Source organism: Grampus griseus (assembly GCF_964374135.1).
Source record: "Grampus griseus genome assembly, chromosome: 20".
NCBI lineage: Eukaryota > Metazoa > Chordata > Mammalia > Artiodactyla > Delphinidae > Grampus > Grampus griseus.
The window spans coordinates 29,806,892-29,825,180 of NC_139014.1; the positions used below are offsets into that span (position 1 = coordinate 29,806,892).

The 18,289-nt window shown below is 36.4% G+C and overlaps 1 protein-coding gene across 2 annotated transcripts in view; it reads right to left on the reverse strand.

Moving 5' to 3' along the window:
• Positions 1 to 860: 860 nt before the first annotated feature.
• The window catches only part of RAD51C (RAD51 paralog C), a 32,527-nt gene continuing 15,098 nt past the window's right edge, over positions 861 to 18,289 (reverse strand). The window contains exons 6-9 of one of the 2 annotated variants that reach the window (XM_082679998.1): positions 11,765 to 11,831; positions 10,996 to 11,056; positions 4,325 to 4,385; positions 861 to 2,875 (exon numbers count right to left, since the gene is read on the reverse strand). In XM_082679998.1, coding sequence (XP_082536124.1) covers positions 2,759 to 2,875; positions 4,325 to 4,385; positions 10,996 to 11,056; positions 11,765 to 11,831 — 306 coding nt within the window. In that variant the 3' untranslated portion in view covers positions 861 to 2,758. Of the gene's footprint in view, positions 2,876 to 4,324; positions 4,389 to 10,995; positions 11,057 to 11,764; positions 11,832 to 18,289 lie in introns of both variants that reach the window. The other variant, XM_082679997.1, reaches the window with a different exon arrangement.

An 18,289-nucleotide genomic window follows, 5' to 3' on the forward strand; every position in this document is an offset into this window, starting at 1 on the left:
CTGTGCTGTGCGGCTGCTTCCCACTAGCTATCTATTTTACGTTTGGTAGTGTATATATGTCCATGCCACTCTCTCACTTTGTCCCAGCTTACCCCTCCCCCTCCCCATATCCTCAAGTCCATTCTCTAGTAGGTCTGTGTCTTTATTCACGTCTTGCCCCTCGGTTCTCCATGACCATTTTTTTCCCTTAGATTCCATATATATGTGTTAGCATATGGTATTTCTGACTTACTTCACTCCGTATGAGACTCTAGGTCCATCCACCTCACTACACATAACTCAATTTCACTTCTTTTTATGGCTGAGTAATATTCCATTGTATATACGTGCCACATCTTCTTTATCCATTCATCTGTTGATGGACACTTAGGTTGCTTCCATGTCCTGGCTATTGTAAATAGAGCTGCAATGAACATTTTGGTACATGACTCTTTTTGAATTATGGTTTTCTCAGAGTATATGCCCAGTAGTGGGATTGCTGGGTCGTATGGTAGTTCTATTTTTAGTTTTTTAAGGAATCTCCATACTGTTCTCCATAGTGGCTGTATCAATTTACATTCCCACCAACAGTGCAAGAGGGCTCCCTTTTCTCCACACCCTCTCCAGCATTTATTGTTTGTAGATTTTTTGATGATGATGGCCATTCTGACTGGTGTGAGATGATATCTCATTGTAGTTTTGATTTGCATTTCTCTAATGATTAATGATGTTGAGCATTCTTTCATGTGTTTGTTGGCAATCTGTATATCTTCTTTGGAGAAATGTTTATTTAGGTCTTCTGCCCATTTTTGGATTGGGTTGTTTGTTTTTTTGATATTGAGCTGCATGAGCTGCTTGTAAATTTTGGAGATTAATTCTTTGTCAGTTGCTTCATTTGCAAATATTTTCTCCCATTCTGAGGGTTGTCTTTTTGTCTTGTTTATGGTTTCCTTTACTGTGCAAAAGCTTTTAAGTTTCATTAGGTCCCATTTGTTTATTTTTGTGTTTATTTCCATTTCTCTAGGAGGTGAGTCAAAAAGGATCTTGTGATTTATGTCAGAGTGTTCTGCCTATGTTTTCCTCTAAGAGTTTGATAGTGTCTGGCCTTACATTTAGGTCTTTAATCCATTTTGGGGTCTCATAGTTCTTTTAAAGTACAGTGTTATAATGCTTTATAAAATGATCTCTTAACAGTATCTGATGCCTGGTAACACTGATATTTATCACTTAACAACCCCCTTACTCTCTTGACGTTATGATTTGAGTAGATAGAATATAAAATGACAGGTAATTTTTTATAATGATTGCATTAATTATAATAAAAACATATGGGGCTTCCCTGGTGGTGCAGTGGTTGAGAGTCTGCCTGCCGATGCAGGGGACGCGGGTTCATGCCCCGGCCCGGGAAGATCCCACATGCCGCGGAGCGGCTGGGCCCGTGAGCCATGGCCGCTGAGCCTGCATGTCTGGAGCCTGTGCTCCGCAACGGGAAAGGCCACAACAGTGAGAGGCCCACGTACCACAAAAAAAAAAAAAACAAAAAAAAAAAACCATATGCCTTAAAGTGCTCAAAAATAAGGTAGTTACAATTAGTTATCCTATACTAAAGTAGTCATTTGAAATTAGTCTTACATAATTAGGATGACCATAAGCCTGATTTGCCTGGGACAGACCTGATTTATGTCCTGGTATAATTGTTAGCAGTGCCTATTTTCATTCTTTAAAAAGTCCTTGCCAACTATGGTTAGTCTATGTATAATCAATTACAGAATAATTACATTTTTTAAATTTTATGAATTTAGTGTTCAGTCTGGGACAGGAAATACCAACTGTCACTGAAGTCTGGAAAATATGGTTGTCACGGTATATAATATTCAATTACTTAAATAATTTTCTTCCACTGGGAGTTAAAGTAAATTTTGTAAATGAATTAAGAAGCACTAAGAACCAGGTACCAAAACATTTTTAAATTTTGAAACCACTCAAGAATCCAAATTTTTAATTTATTCAAGCAGTATTAAGATTATTCAAAGGAAAAATGTCAATACACCTAGAACTGGATCACACCATGTTTCAAAAATATAGAAATAAATGACTGTGAGCTTATCAACTTGACAACATAGATATATGTTCCAGTCAATGTTCTAGATGGGATAACAACTCTAAAGTCCTTCCTTTAATGTTACAAAATAACATTAAAAAATGAACAAATGACTTAGATTTTAGGATCGGGGTCACTAAGATCAGACTGGTCATCCAAAATGTGTATCCTACTCATAAACTGAATGTAATGATATGCTGACTCATGGTGCTGGCTTTTCTTCATAATGGAAACATGTCATTTTTAAGAATTATCAAAGCTACATTTAAAGAGGAGAGCACAATAGGAATGTGAAAAAAATCTTTTCTTCCTAGAAATGTCTAGGCAATTGGCAAAGAAAGGAGGAGAAAACAGTCTGAATATTAAATTCAGATTGGCCACAAGCGATCAGCTTTCCACATTTGCAAAATACAATAACTGTATCATCTCTACTGAATGTTATTGAAAATGAAAACAGGGTTAAATACAACTGTAGAACACTGCTTAGTTTAGAAAAACTTTCAGAGAATCCTATTTGTTAAGTGTTTTCACTTAATATAGACCTGATCCATTCATTCACCATTCACTTAATATAGACTGGATTCATTCACGCCATAGTGTTTATATTCTAAAGTAACGAGTCTACTACTTGTAAGCACTGCATCTCTCACAGCATCAATACACATGTATACTCTGAGACTAGTCTTTGGATTCCTTTTCTTCCTCTGAGTCCCGTGACCGCTTCCGGATATTCAATGAACCTTCTGTTTGCAATGAACATGCAGTAGCAACAACAGCATCTCTAAATCCCTGAGGCTGCAAAATGAAAAAATATACAAGTATGCTTTAAGAACATCTAAAATAACAACTGGTCTTCCAAATATTTTAAAGTAATTGATAAAAGAGCTACTTTATTCTTGGGATAGAAGTTATCAACCACTGTGAATGAAGAGGATAAACCTCAAAGATAGCCAGGGCTACAATAGGGTAATTTTTATCTAGAGTATGTGTATGTCTTTACTTATACATACACATACACAGAAATACAGTACATTATAAAAATATTCTCTAAAAGTCAATCCTAACAAACTTGACAGTGGCTCTATTAGAAGAGGTGAAAGGAATTAACATGCACTAATTACTCAGGTACTTTAGAAATATTTTCACAATTAAATACTCTAATGAATTGGGAGATTGGGATTGACATATATACACTAATACGTATAAAACAGATAACTAATGAGAACCTGCTGTATAGCACAGGGAACTCCACTTCGCTGTACAATAGAAACTAACACAACATTGTAAAACAACTATACCCCAATAAAAATAAATACTCTAAAATAAAATGTCCCGATTAGATACTTTAAATGCACTTTTAAATGCAAAGACTAAGTAGATAATTCAGTTTCAGAATCTCCTTCTATTTCTGTTTTTGTCCTTAAAAAATGAGACACTAAGAATATATCTGATTCAACACTATTGATAAATATGCATTATTTTAGCCAAAAATTTATTTTCTATGATGTAAAATTACTGGAAAATTAACACTTTAAAGTGGGATATATTTCACTTATATGTGGAATCTAAAAAAACAACAAGAAACTAGTGAATACAACAAAAAAGAAGCAGACTTACACATACAGAGAACAAACTAGTGGTCACCAGTGGGAAGAGGAAAGTGGGGAGGGGCAATAATGAGGTAGGGGATTGAGATGTACAAACTACAACACTATGCATAAAATAAACTACCAGGATATTATTGTACAACATGGGGAATATAGCCAGTATTTTACAATAACTATAAATGGAGTATAACCTTTAAAAATTGTGAATCACTATAATGTACACGTGTAACTTATATAATTTTACATATCAACTATACTTCAATAAAAAAAGAAAAAAGTGGGATATATTTGATGACTATGATAGATCAAAATGAGTAATGCTGGTATTTTTTTCTTTTCTGAAAATCTTTAACGACTTTCACTTTAAAAATCTAATATCCTGACATTACACATGGCACGGAACACACTCCCCTATAAATAAGTATTTCCTCTGTTCTTAAGAATAAATTTCAGTTTAATTGTGACTAGAGAATTCTTACATATACTACTATTTTGGGGATAATGTTCTAAGCGTCAAAAGCTGTCCTCAAATATGCTTGCTGCCTACAGAAGTTAACAGAAGCAATTTGTAAATGCTCTCTTGAGATAATTACTGCCCACTAACACCAAAATCCCACTCTAACCAAATAATACTGACTGTGATTTGAAATAGTACTGTAGCATCCTTCTGGCTTGGTGATTTGTACAATGTTGCCAACCTGCTTAGAGAAAAAGAATAAATATACACAAACACATGATCTTAATTAATTAGTTCAGACGACTGATTTCATAATTTAAATTCATAGCTTTTTACTATAATTCTATTATTTTGTTCGCTAAGAACACAGAAAGCAAAGAAATATCAAAAATACTCCCTTAAAACAAGAGCTATATATATACATGTAATAATTATTACATATAATAACAATACGGGCTTCCCCGGTGGCACAGTGGTTAAGGATCCGCCTGCCAATGCAGGGGACATGGGTTCGAGCCTTGGTCTGGGAAGATCCCACATGCCGCGGAGCAAATAAGCCCATGCGCCACAACTACTGAGCCTGTGCTCTACAGCCGCGAGCCACAACTACAGAGCCCATGTGCCACAACTACTGAAGCCCACGCGCCTAGAGCCCAGGCTCCACTGCAGTGAGAAGCCCGCGCACTGCAACGAAGAATAGCCCCCGCTCGCCGCAACCAGGGAAAGCCCGCGTGCAGCAACAAAGACCCAACATAGCCAAAAATAAAATAAAAATAAAAATAAATTTAAAAAAAACAAAAAAACCCACAATAGATTTGTTTACATAAGTGAAATTTTAAAACAACCAAAAAGGCCAATGACTGATTCAAATAAATTATTTTATACATGACAAGATGCTATTTACACTTAAGAAAATAAAGTGGAAGAAAATATTTAATGAGATTGGAAAATATTAATAATATATGAAGTATAAGTTATACTGTATGAGCCCACATTTATGAATGTTTGTACATATACATTATACAGAAAAATTACTAAAAGACTACAATCAAAGGGACTTCCCTGGTGGTCCAGTGGGTAAGACTCCATGCTCCCAATGCAGGGGGTCTGCGTTCGATCCCTGGTCGGGGAACTAGATCCCACATGCATGCTGCAACTAAGATCTGGCGCAGCCAAAATAAATAAATAAATATTAAAACAAACAAAACCAAAAAAAACTACAATCAAAAAGTTAAGTTGTTGTTACAAGGTAAAAGTTGTTTTTTTGTTTAGTTATCTACATCTTTCAAATTTTCTACAGTACTTGTGTATTTTTTTACGTGTTATAATGGAATTATTAAGACAATTTCTTGGTATTTAAATGAGGAACACATACTCATATTATACTAATACAAATAATCTAGGAAAACACATTCTTTCAAAATGCTTATGTTCAGAAAAATCGCTGTCAAAACAGGACAAGGTCTGTTTAGGTATGATTTTATTGTGTACTCTACAAAGTAAATAATATAAAACTGAAAGCTGAAAGCAGTTGAGAAATAAAATTCTAAACTCTTATTAACTATGCTCAAATACCGTAACAGCAACAAATACAGATGACCCTTGAACAATGCAGGGGTTAGGGGCACCAACCCTGTGCAGTCCAAAATCCAAATACTCTGCTTCAAAAACAAAGGAATTGATAAATGAGTCACCCAAGGGCAGGAAGCTGAAACAGTTTAGATAGAATCAGGACTCAAACCCTAGCTCTTTTAACTCCACATACTCTAATCTCCAATTGAACACAAAAAAACTCTTCCCCACACTTAAAAGATCTGTAAAATGAAAATACAGATACTACATTTATTGAAAAATATCTGCCTATAAGTAGACCCATGCAATTCAAACCCTTGTTGTTCACTGGTTAACTGTATAAGAAAAAAAATTTTTTGTTTTTTGGCCGCACCATGTGGCATGTGGGATCTTAGTTCCCTGACCAGGGATCAAACCCGCGCCCCCTGCAGTGGAAGCATGGGGTCTTAATCACTGGACCGCCAGGGAAGTCCCTAAGCAAAAACTTTTAAAGTGTCTTTTAAAAATTACTTTAAAACTGATATAATTTATTCACAATAGCTAAAAGGTAGAAGCAACCCAAGTGCCTGACAGATGAATGAATGGATAAACAAAAGGTGGTATATACATACCATGGAATATTGCTCAGTCTTAAAAAGGAAAGGAATTCTGACATATGCTACAATGAACCTTAAAGACTTTACGCTAAGTCAAATAAAGCCAGTCACAAAAGGACCAATATTGTATGCTTCTGCTTATATGAGGTGCCTAGAGCAGTCAAATTCATAGAGACAGAAGGTAGAATGGTGGTTCCCAGGGGCTGGTAGGAGGGGAGGATGGGGAATTAGTATTTAATAAGCATGGAGTTTCAGTTTGGGAAGATGAAAAAGGTCTGGAGATGGATGGTGGTGATGACTGTAAAATAATATGAATGTACTTCACGCCACAGAATCGTACACTTAAATGGTTAAAATGGTAAATTCTTTGTTACATATACTTTACCACAATTTTTTTTTTGGCCGCAGCACGCAGAATGCAGGATCTTAGTTCCCTGAGCAGGGATCGAACCTGTGCCCCCCTACAGTGGAAGTGCAGTCCTAACCATTGGACGCCAAGGAATTCCCTACTTTACCACAATTTTAAACAACTGATATAACTGTACAAAATAAGGATTCTAACTTCGAGAAAAATCATAGCCTCTCAGAGTTAAACGGATCATTTCTTTAAATGTCATATAATGTTGATTTGTTTTCAAAAATAATTCAAAAAGACATCTTGGTTTATGATGGTACTCTCTTAATTTTGAAATTGGCCCCTACTCAGGCATAATTCAAAAGAGAAGCAATCAGAGACCATCATCCATTAGCTTTTAGGTTTGTTCTGTCAGGATGAGAATAGAAGAATCCAAAATGTCATATCTTTGTAATTGCAACTGTCTGCATAAATAAAATAACTGTTAAGTAATATGTAATATAAGAATAATTGTGTTAGGGAGTGAAATCATCAACTTTTACAATGCTTTAGGGCTGATGGTCTATCTTTAACGCAAAATAAAACAGAAAAAATAGAGGCATGGAGTATTTAAATCTATCTTATTAAAAAAATCACACTTTTGTTTTTGTTTGTTTGTTTTGCGGTACGCGGGCCTCTCACTGTTGTGGTCTCTCCCGTTGCGGAGCACAGGCTCCGGACGCGCAGGCTCAGCGGCCATGGCTCACGGGCCCAGCCGCTCCGCGGCATGTGGGATCTTCCCGGACCGGGGCACGAACCCGTGTCCCCTGCATTGGCAGGCGGGCTCTCAACCACTGCGCCACCAGGGAAGCCCCCCCCAAAAAATCACACTTTTTGATTCAATGAAACAAAAATTAGCTAACCTTCTGAAAAAGTAGTATCTAAATCACCTCATATCACCATATGTCCAAAAAGGTACCCAGTACATCCAACTTCTCTGAGAAAATTATTAAAAAGCAAATAAGATTTTAAGAAGCATTTATATGTTTATTAATAATCCTAACATCAAATGGGCATTAAGTATTAAGGTTGAAAATCTTCCTCAAATTTCTAGGTAAAAATAAAATTTATATTTCACGTCTGCATCTCAAGAGATTTTTTTTTTTTTGTGGTACGCGGGCCTCTCACTGCTGTGGCCTCTCCCGTTGCGGAGCATAGGCTCCGGATGCGCAGGCTCAGCGGCCATGGCCCACAGGCCCAGCCACTCCGCGGCATATGGGATCTTCCTGGACCGGGGCACGAACCCGTGTCCCCTGCATCGGCAGGCGGACTCTCAACCACTGCGTCACCAGGGAAGCCCTCAAGAGATCTTTTTAAACAACAAACTAAACCAAAGAATCACTTGGCTCATGGCCCCAGCTGAGATGAAGCTTAACATATGGCTGAACTACATAGTTTAGGTCAGGAAAAAACAAGACAGAAGCACAATTTGTGCTTTAAAACTGAGACACATATGAAACACTGCGCGGGGGTGTTGATGTATTACTCCACTCTACCACCAGATCTCCTTGGCAAACAGTGGTATAATTCTGAACAATCTTGGCCTCATCTTATCATGAATATGCAAACTGGAGGAAAACCCACACAACATACCGGACAGAGACAAAAGTATTTTCTTAATAACTATTGGAATGTTATTCCATTATTAATCAAAGGGTAAAAATCAGGCGTTTCTAGTGAAGATAGGGACTGGGGCATGAGGCGGAACACTTAAATTCAATTCTCCATGTAAATTTGCCTAGTCAAGGTCTTTAGTTTTCTGCTCAAACTATAAGTGTTCATTTTTATAACTATTTTCCCCCAGCATGAGTTTCTATTTCCATCCTTTCAAGATAAACTAAATTTTAAAACACATACAAGATTTCATACAACTTTAATAACTTAAAGATATCAGATTTCAAACAATGAAGAACAAAACTATGTTGATTTTATTAAACGAGGTCAACTTATTCTGATTCTATAAAGTATGTACATTACTTATCATATATCTACAGCCTAGGAAAAAAAGCAGTTTGGAGAAAAAGGTTTTTACCTAAAAAGGAGGATAAGAGCTACACCTTCAGATTCGCTGGCAATCAATGCAATAATATAATAACATTCTAGAAACAGCAATTATAGGAGAAAAGGAATGGACTCTATTATAAAGTCAGCTAAAAAATGTGGATACTACTACCTATTTCATAGTTATTTGGAAAATAAAATGAAATTATATATATACATACACAGAGCACTTAGCATAATAAAGAACAGTTAATAAATATTCAAAAAATGGTAGCTATTATTTACTACTTTTTAATCTTTCTGTGCCTTGATCTTCTCACTGCTAGTGATAATTGGTACAGCGTTTTCTAAGAGTTATTGAAGGACTCACAGATATAGAGAATAAATTAGTGGTTACCAGTGGGGAGAAGGAGGGGGCAATACAGGAGTAGGGGATTAAGAGGTACAAACTACTATGTATAAAATAAGCTACAAGGATACACTGTACAACACAGCAAATATAGCCAATATTTTATAATAACTATAAATGGAGCATAACCTTTAAAAATTGTGAATCACTATACTGTATACCTGTAACTTCCATAATAGGGTATATCAACTATATTTAATTTTTTTTAAATAGCTATTGAAGGGATTATATGAAATGTTGTATACAAGGTGCCCAGTTAAATACCTAGCACAAGCAAGCACTTATTAAAATGACAGTATGGAATACAGGTAAAAATTCATAGAACAGCACATTTCCCCTAAATCTATCTATTCAATGTCAGTGTTCTACGCCACCAATTTCTTGGGAAAGATTAGTAAGAAGCTGAAGTCATAAAATGGTTAACTCTTAAGAAAGTAAGGATGATTTTCTGATCTCATGGGTGCCTAACCAATGCTAACTTCTAGAATTTGACAAAGGCAGCAAACTTCTCCTTCTGACGAATGCATAAAAAGATGAAAGAAACATCTTTCTCTGCTCCTATTATTTTTCTCACTTCTTAGATGTATTCTATTAGTGAGTATGTAATACTAGAATAATAGTGGAAGACTACTACTGTATACTAGCTCAAGGGGAACTTCTAATAACACTTAAATAGTGGTATGTGCTTTCCAGAAACCTAAATCTGGGAAAATATAAGCGATATGTTCAAAAGACTCTCATCTGGAGAACTGCTGCCAATCTTTACAATACGGTTTGTTGCTGAGAAAAGAATTGCTTTTGTGAATCCAGTACACAATGACTTATTTACAGAATTGGAGGGATGGGAGTTGAATGTAAAGCACTATGTATTATGGGGAAAAAAAGTTACCTGAGGTCTTTGGAAATGCCAGCTTTAAAAGAGACACAAACTGCATGAACTAGTTATAAAAGATGTATACAAATATAATAGGGTCAGCTATGAGCTCAGGGTCAGTAAAACCTAACTTGGTCAGGCTTGATTTTTTTCACTTTGTACAAGAATGAAGAAATGCAGAAAAAGAAATAGATAGTATCTCTGACCAGACCCAATATGTCTTTAAGCAATCCTTTTTTCCATTTTTGCCCACATGCTGTCTCAATTTCCCTATTTTATTGGAGTATTTCCAAACCAAGTTCTCTAGGTTATACCAATTAACTTCAAAGCAGAGATGTTGGCATAAATCTGACATTTCTAGAAGTATAGAATAAAAGACTCCACGGCTTTCAATTGCCTATTTAAAAAAAATGAAAGGTGGTTTGTTCACTTGCTCAGCAGCTTTAAAAACAAAGGTTTCATGCTGCCACAGTTTTATTTTAAAGAACAACACTTGTGAAAGGCAAGTAAGTAACTGGATAATAAAAGTAGGACAGGAAAATATAAAAGAAAACAAAAACAGACACAATTTCACACAGGAAATATATTAACAAACTAAGAAAAACCATCCTATTTTCCACATAACCTAAAGCTAACCTCAAAAGTTTTCCTTTTGTTCTGATTTTACTCTTCTTTCAATCCCTTCCAGGAACACAGAGTACCTACCTCCCTCTGCATGGTTAATAAATGGTACTTGATTTCAAAGAGCTTTAGAAGGTAGCATTCTTTGGCCACCTACTTATTTCAGGAGCACCCCATCATTTCAATATTCCGAAGAATTTCCTAGGCAGTTAAATGTGCAGTATAACAACATGTTTCTATGTTTGCTCTAGGTAATGAAGGCAACAAAAGCTTTAGTTCATGGGGCACTGCAGATCTCATCCACTGGACTAGCTCTAAGAAACTGATAAATGTTCAGTGTAATTAACCCAATACTCAGAATTTTTAACTTATTTCTATACTGACCTTCGCTTCTGGTCCCAATGAAAGATTAGTCGTATTGTAGCAGCATGCCCCCAACTTTCCCCTGAGGGAAAAAGAACATGGTAACTGACTGAGTTATAAGTCTCTCAGAATGCCTCTGACCAAATACAGTTTTACTTTGCTTAATTTAACATAACAAAAGTATATCTGGTTTCAAAAAACCTGGTACATGGGTAACATCCTGAGATTAATAGATTTTCACCTATCTGTGGCAATACTGCAGATCATTATCACTATTCTCTATTTGCTTTTAGAAAACTTCGTAGTTTGAGTCAACATATTTGTCAATCTTCCTTATCATCAGGCTTACTAACGTATTTCAGACCACCAGAAGAAAAGCAAAAGCTCTGACAGAATATTCTTAAAGATTTTAGTACAAATAAACCTTGAAGCACTGTGTTCTAACAAAGCCACGAGTAAGGTTAGAGTCATAAGCCTATTCATTACAGTTTGATTTGTATTTAAATGGATTCACCACTCCTCCTAAGACTGCGCTTTCTGAGGGAGTCATCTTATGAATATTTATATGCTAAGTACCTGACACAAGAGTTGCCAGAGAGTAGATGCTCAATAAATGTTAAACAACTGAAAGGATGAGTCAGTATCTAAAGGCACTGTGCTCCACACTAAGATTTATCAGTGAATAAGACAGTCTTCTCTACTTTCATGGAGCTTACAGTACTCAACAAGCATCAAATGAAAGAGGTAGAAAAAAATGTATTTAAAAATGTTTATTTGATTAATTGCCTACCCAGTGCAGGAACCAGCAAGGCCTGATTTTTATCAATCTTTGTTGTCATCTGATTGGTTAAAATTACCTACAAAAACAAAATGTGAGAAAATTAGGTGAGTCTCCTCCCAAATTTATCAAGTAAATAGTCACATGATTTTAGTATTCTGAATATAATCTAATTTAAAGAAAGATATATGTAGGTAATGAAAACTTTTCTCATATATTTTTTAGATATTACCCATAAAAATGAGTAAAATTATCTGAATACATGATTCTACTGAATATAAAACATTTTTTAACAGACTAGAACAAAGAAGTTCTTATTGTGATAATGGAAGGAAAAAAATATAGTAGATAATACATAAAGATCTAAAGAGACCATGTGTAAAAACTTCATAACTAGGAGCACAGGAAACATGGGAATCTGTGTTCTTTACCACTGTTGCCTCTCTAGAATATATTTACTCAAAGGAATATAAAATCCTTAATAAATAACTCAATGTTTATACTTTTAGGGGAGAGACAGTATTACCACTTATGATTTTACAGAAAAAAAAAACTGAGGCAAAGAATTATGAGAAGAGATCTAAAATCATAAAGAGAGCACAGTATAATAGAAGAACTGGGAAAAGATAAAACCCAGTAACAGATCAACTGACCCAAAAATTATGACTATGCTAGTCTGCTGGTAATAGAGCTATAGGTGTTGCCTTACTCACAGATGCCCTCAAGCCTAAAAATATTGCTAATTCTTTTGGATTAGATAGTGGCCTATAGAAAAGATTCCATGTTTAGAAAGATAGTAATTTTATTTTATTTACTTATTCTTTGGCCGCACCGCATGGCATGCGGGATCTTAGTTCCTCAACCAGGGATCGAATTCGTGCCCCCTGCAGTGGAAGCACGAAGTCTTAACCACTGGACCTCCAGGGAAGTACCAAAAGATAGTAATTTTAGAGTAGAGATAAAGAAAGTGCTTAAGGCTACCTTAATATAGTAAAAGTCAGATTATCTGGCACCTTCTCATCTAAAATTCTCCAGAAATGGTTATTTTAAATATTGTTCCAATACAGATCTTCCCTCCAGAAATAAGACAGATACTACTTCAAGCTGAAACTGATAAAGAACTTCTAAGAAAAGCAATAAGAAAAGATACCTACTCTAAAAAAGTCATCTATTTCTTAAGAAAACTGAAAAGAAAAGGCTGTTTGGCTGTTCCCACCACAGTGGTCAACACCCTAAAGTTTCTGTTTATCTACGAAGGAGAAATCTGTGATCCATCTAGATCTCAGTCAAGCACAAACTGGATGACAGCACTTCCTCTTAGTTCCTCTCCCCTTAAGTGCCATAGTGGTTTTCCCATGTGTTACCTTATTCCAGGTATCTCAGAACAAGCTAAGCAGGAATTTAAATTGGTAATTCACTAAAATATATGTCTTACTGGCATCCACAACATGTTGAACAATACTCTTTACACACTATCAAGTGTTTAATCTTTAGCAACTGGGATATTTACTTACACCAACACTTTTTGGTTAAAGGTGCACTATTCAATTCTGCAGCCATGAGCCACATATAGCTTTTTAAAACTAATTAAAACTAGAAATTCACTTCCTCTGCAGCATTAGCCACATTTCAAGTGCTCAACACCCATGGAACTACTATATCAGACTGAGCATTTTCATCTTTTTTTCTTTTTTTGGCTGCATTGAGTCTTTGTTGCTGTGTTCAGGCTTTCTCTAGTTGCAGCGAGCGGGGGCTACTCCTCATTGTGGTAGGTGGGCTTCTCATTGCGGTGGTTTCTCCTGTTGCAGAGCACAGGCTCTACGCGCGCAGGCTTCAGTAGTTGCGGCACGTGGGCTCAGTAGTTGTGGCTTGTGGGTTCTAGAGCACAGGCTCAGTAGTTGTGGCGCACAGGCTTAGTTGCTCCATGACATGTGGGATCTTCTCACGCCAGGGATCAAACCCGTGTACCCTGCATTGGCAGGTGGATTCTAAACTACTGTGTCACCAGGGAAGTCCTGAGCATTTTCTTCTTTGTAGAAAGCTCTACCAGACAGCATTGGCTTAGAGAATATTACACATCTTACACATTATCCATTACACATCTTGAGGAAATTGTAAATAGACATACTGGCTTACTAGTTGTTCAACATCCCAAAATAAGAATTTGCATTGTTAGCATATACTTATAATTAACAGTATTTCTGCAAAAATGTTGGGTTTACCATGACATAAATGAAAATTACTGTGTGATTACTCCAAGCTCCTAAAGAATGAGTCTTGGGAGTTCCCTAGTGGACTAGTGGATAGGATTATGGGCTTTCACTGCCATGGCCCGGGGTTCAATCCCTGGTCGGGGAATTGAGATCCCGCAAGCTGCGCAGCACGGCCAAAAAAATTAAAAAAGAATGGGTCTTAAAATAGTGAAGTGGGGACTTCCCTGGTGGCGCAGTGGTTAAGAATCTGCATGCCAATGCAGGGAACAAGGGTCCGAGCCCTGGTCTGGGAAGATCCCACATACCACGGAGCAACTAGGCCCGAGCGCCACAACTACTGAGCCTGCACGCCTAGAGCTGGTGCTCCACAACGGGAGAAGCCACCGCAATGAGAAGTCCACGAACAGCAACGCAATTAGAGAAAGTCCGCGCGTAGCAAGGAAGACCCAACGCAGCCAAAAATAAATAAATTAATTAATTTAAAAAAATAGTGAAGTAATAATCACTTTAAAATTATAAACTTCACTGCTTTAAAAATACTTCTGTGGGCTTCCCTGGTGGTGCAGTGGTTGAGAGTCTGCCTGCCGATGCAGGGGACATGGGTTCATGCCCCGGTCCGGGAAGATCCCACATGCCGCAGAGTGGCTGGGCCCACGGGCCATGGCCGCTGAGCCTGCGCTCCGCAACAGGAGAGGCCACAACAGTGAGAGGCCCTCATACAGCAAAAAAAAAAAAAAAAGAAGAAGCCAGACATAAAAGACCACATATTGTATGATTCTATTTATATAAAATATCCAAAAAGACAAATCCATAGAGACAGAAAGCAGACTAGTGGTTGTTAGTGGCTGAAGGAAGGGTGCAATGGGGAATGATGGTTAATGGGTAAGGGAGTTCTTTCTGGGGGTGACGGAAATTTTCTAAAATTAGATAGCTGTGATGGTTGCACAACTCTGCAAATATACTAAAAAGCACTGAACTATGATTTAAAAGGGTTAATTTTATGCTATGTTAATTATATCTAATAGAGCTGTTAAATTTTTTTCTGATAATAATCAAATAAATGCATCTCTAGAAGGACTCCCTCCATATCAGTCTGCAAAGACTTAAAAGACTCAAAGTTGGTAAAGAAGTGGGAAAACAAGAATTCTCATGCATGTTATACACATGAAATTAACATAATATTGTAAATCAAAATATCTCAAAAAAAAGTCTATCTTCTATTTTAGAAAAAAAGTATAATTGGAATCTAATCAAGAGGAAACATCACAGAAACCCAAAATTGTAACTTTTTTTTTTTTTTGCCAAGCCATGTGGCATGTGGGATCTTAGTTCCCCAACCAGGGATTGAACCCGTCCGTGCCCCTGCATTGGGAGCGTGGAGTCTTAACCACTGGACGGCCAGGGAAGTCCCCACAGAAACCCAAAATTAAGAGATAATCTCTAAAATCACTGGCTTCTATTCTTCAATACAGCAATGTCACAAAAACAAAGAAAGGCAACTAAAGAGATACAACATCTAAAGGCAATATGCGATTCCAGTTGGCAAAAAGAACGGGAAAAATTTGCTGTGAAGGACATCGTTGGGATAATTGACAGAACAGGAATATGGATTATATACTAAAGTGCTGTATCAATATTAAATTTCCTACATTTGATAACTATACTGTGGACACATATGAGAATATTTCTTGTTCTTAGGAAATACACACTGAATATTATCAGATAAAAGGATATGATATATGCAACTCTTTTCAAAGTGTTCAGAAAAATATATACATAAACTCTGTGTGTGTGTTTGTGTATGTATAGAAAGAGAGTGGGGAGAGAGAATAAGAATGAAAAAGCAAACCTTGGGAAAGGTTATATGGGAGTTCTTTATACTATTCAAATCAACAAAATAAATAAAATTCTATCTTTTCCCCACTGAACTAAAAAAAAAAAAAAGAAAGGATTCCCATTCATTGTTGTAGAGAATATACTTTGGGATACGCTTTCTGAGGGCAATTTGATAATATATTACAAAAGGTTTAAAAATAGGGATATCTCACTGGCTTAATACTTTCAGAAATGACTGGACACACGGACAAAGAAGCATATATAAAGTTGTTGACTCCAGTGTTTTACATGGTGTTTTACATGGTGAAACACTGGAGCCAACTTTAAAGACGATCAATAGAGAGAGAGGTGGTTAAAAAACTATGCCACAACCATACAGTAGAATACTATATAGATGTTAAGGTAAGGTACATTTATAAACTAGTATGTATGGGAAGAGGTTCATAGTATATTAAGTAAAAAACAACTGTTTGTTTGATTGATTTTAATATGATTTCACTTAAAAAATATGTAAATGTTTACACAGAATAAGTTTGGAAAAATATATACAACAAACTCAACAATAATCAACTCTGGGTAATAGATAATATAATTGCTTACTTTCTACACTTTTGATTGCTTAAAACTTTTTTTACAGCAAGCAAATATAACTTAAAATTGTAAAATGTACTTATTAGCAAAGGTCATACATGCTTCTATAGATGCTAACTGGGAAATTAAAAATCAAGTAAAGAAGAATTTTAAACTAAGAGGAGAAAATATACACTCAACCCACAAAGTCCTACCTCTAGAAGTAGCTACTGTAAATGTTTTGGTCCTTTCAGATCTTTTTCTTCATATGTATAAATATAAATGTACATATATAACTTCTGTTTTCTTCAAAAATTGGGATCACAGGGCTTCCCTGGTGCCGCAGTGGTTGAGAGTCTGCCTGCCAATGCAGGGGACACGGGTTTGTGCCTCGGTCCGGGAAGATCCCACATGCCGCGGAGCGGCTAGGCCCGTGAGCCCTGGCCGCTGAGCCTGCGCATCAGGAGCCTGTGCTCCGCAACGGGAGAGGCCACAACAGTGAGAGGCCTGTGTACCGCAAAAAAAAAAAAAAAAAAAAAATTGGGATCACCCTAAATATATTATTATGTAAGTTGAATTTTTTCACTTACTCATATATCTGGATATATCTTCTTCCATGTTAGTGCATGTATATTTACATTACTCTTCTTAAACACTGCATAGTATTCCATGTTGTTATGTAGATTACTTTTTTTTTTTTTTGGCTCAGCCGTGCAGCACAGCTTGCAGGATATCAGTTCCCCAATCAGGGATTGAACCCAGGCCATGGCAGTGAAAGCCTGGAATCCTAACCACTAGACCACCAGGGAACTCCCTAGATTACTTTTTTAATCAGAAAAGATGAAGCTATTTCTGTTAAAAAACAAAAACCTAAGGAACTATGCAACCCATTAGCCTTGAGTGCCCCCTACTGGGGACTCTTCACTGATATTAACAGAATGCTAAATTACAAATTAATGCCAAGAAATAATTCAAAGACAGGACACTATGTTTTCAGCATATGGCAAAAAAAAATCTAAAAACTCAAAAGAAAAAAGTATGTTTTGAAATTATTTTATTGAGGAGTTATTTACACATGATGTATTACAGCCTTGTGCAAAGGACTCTAATTGGCGGTGAAGACAAGAAAATCAAGGTAAGCAGTTTGATCTTCTCCCATCTCCCTCCCAGACAAGTGTGTATATTTGTGTCAGTGGTAGGATGAGATTGCAAAGAGAGAAGTGAAAACAGGCAATAAAAAAAAGTTTTTACCTCACTCCTTTTTTTTGTTTTTGTTTTGGTTTTTTTTGGCCACAAACACACAGCACGCAGGATCTCAGTTCCCCGACCAGGGATCGAATTCGCACCCACTGCAGTGGAAGTGCAGAGTCCTAACCACTGGACCACCATGGAATCCCCTACCTCACTCCTTTTATCTCTTTACTTCTGAACTTATCTTTATGTCTCTCCTCACACTACAAATCTAGAAGCATTAGCTCCACCTCTAAACATCTAGGTTGTTTACACTATGTAATTTTTCTATCTGAGTCTGTGATTATACACTACGTAATAATCAAAGACTCAAGAGTAAAAGAAAAATGGGGATGTTGGAAGAGCTCACCTGAAAAACGTCAAGTATGTTACAAAGAAAACAATGCAATTATCAAAGATGGCATTTCTTTATCAAAGTCCATTTTTATAACATGGCATCTTGATTATGCTTTTCATTTGCCAGGAAAACTGATATACAACACTTATGACTGGATTTAATATTTTTTATAGAAACCAAACCAAAACAAAACTACATTCAGAACTGTATATCTATATTATTTGCTTTTAGTCAAGCAAATTCTATTTTTGCTATTTCTAGACTGTAACATTTTATTTTTTTACTTTTATTTATTTATTTATGTTTGGTCGTGCGTGTGGCATGCGGGAT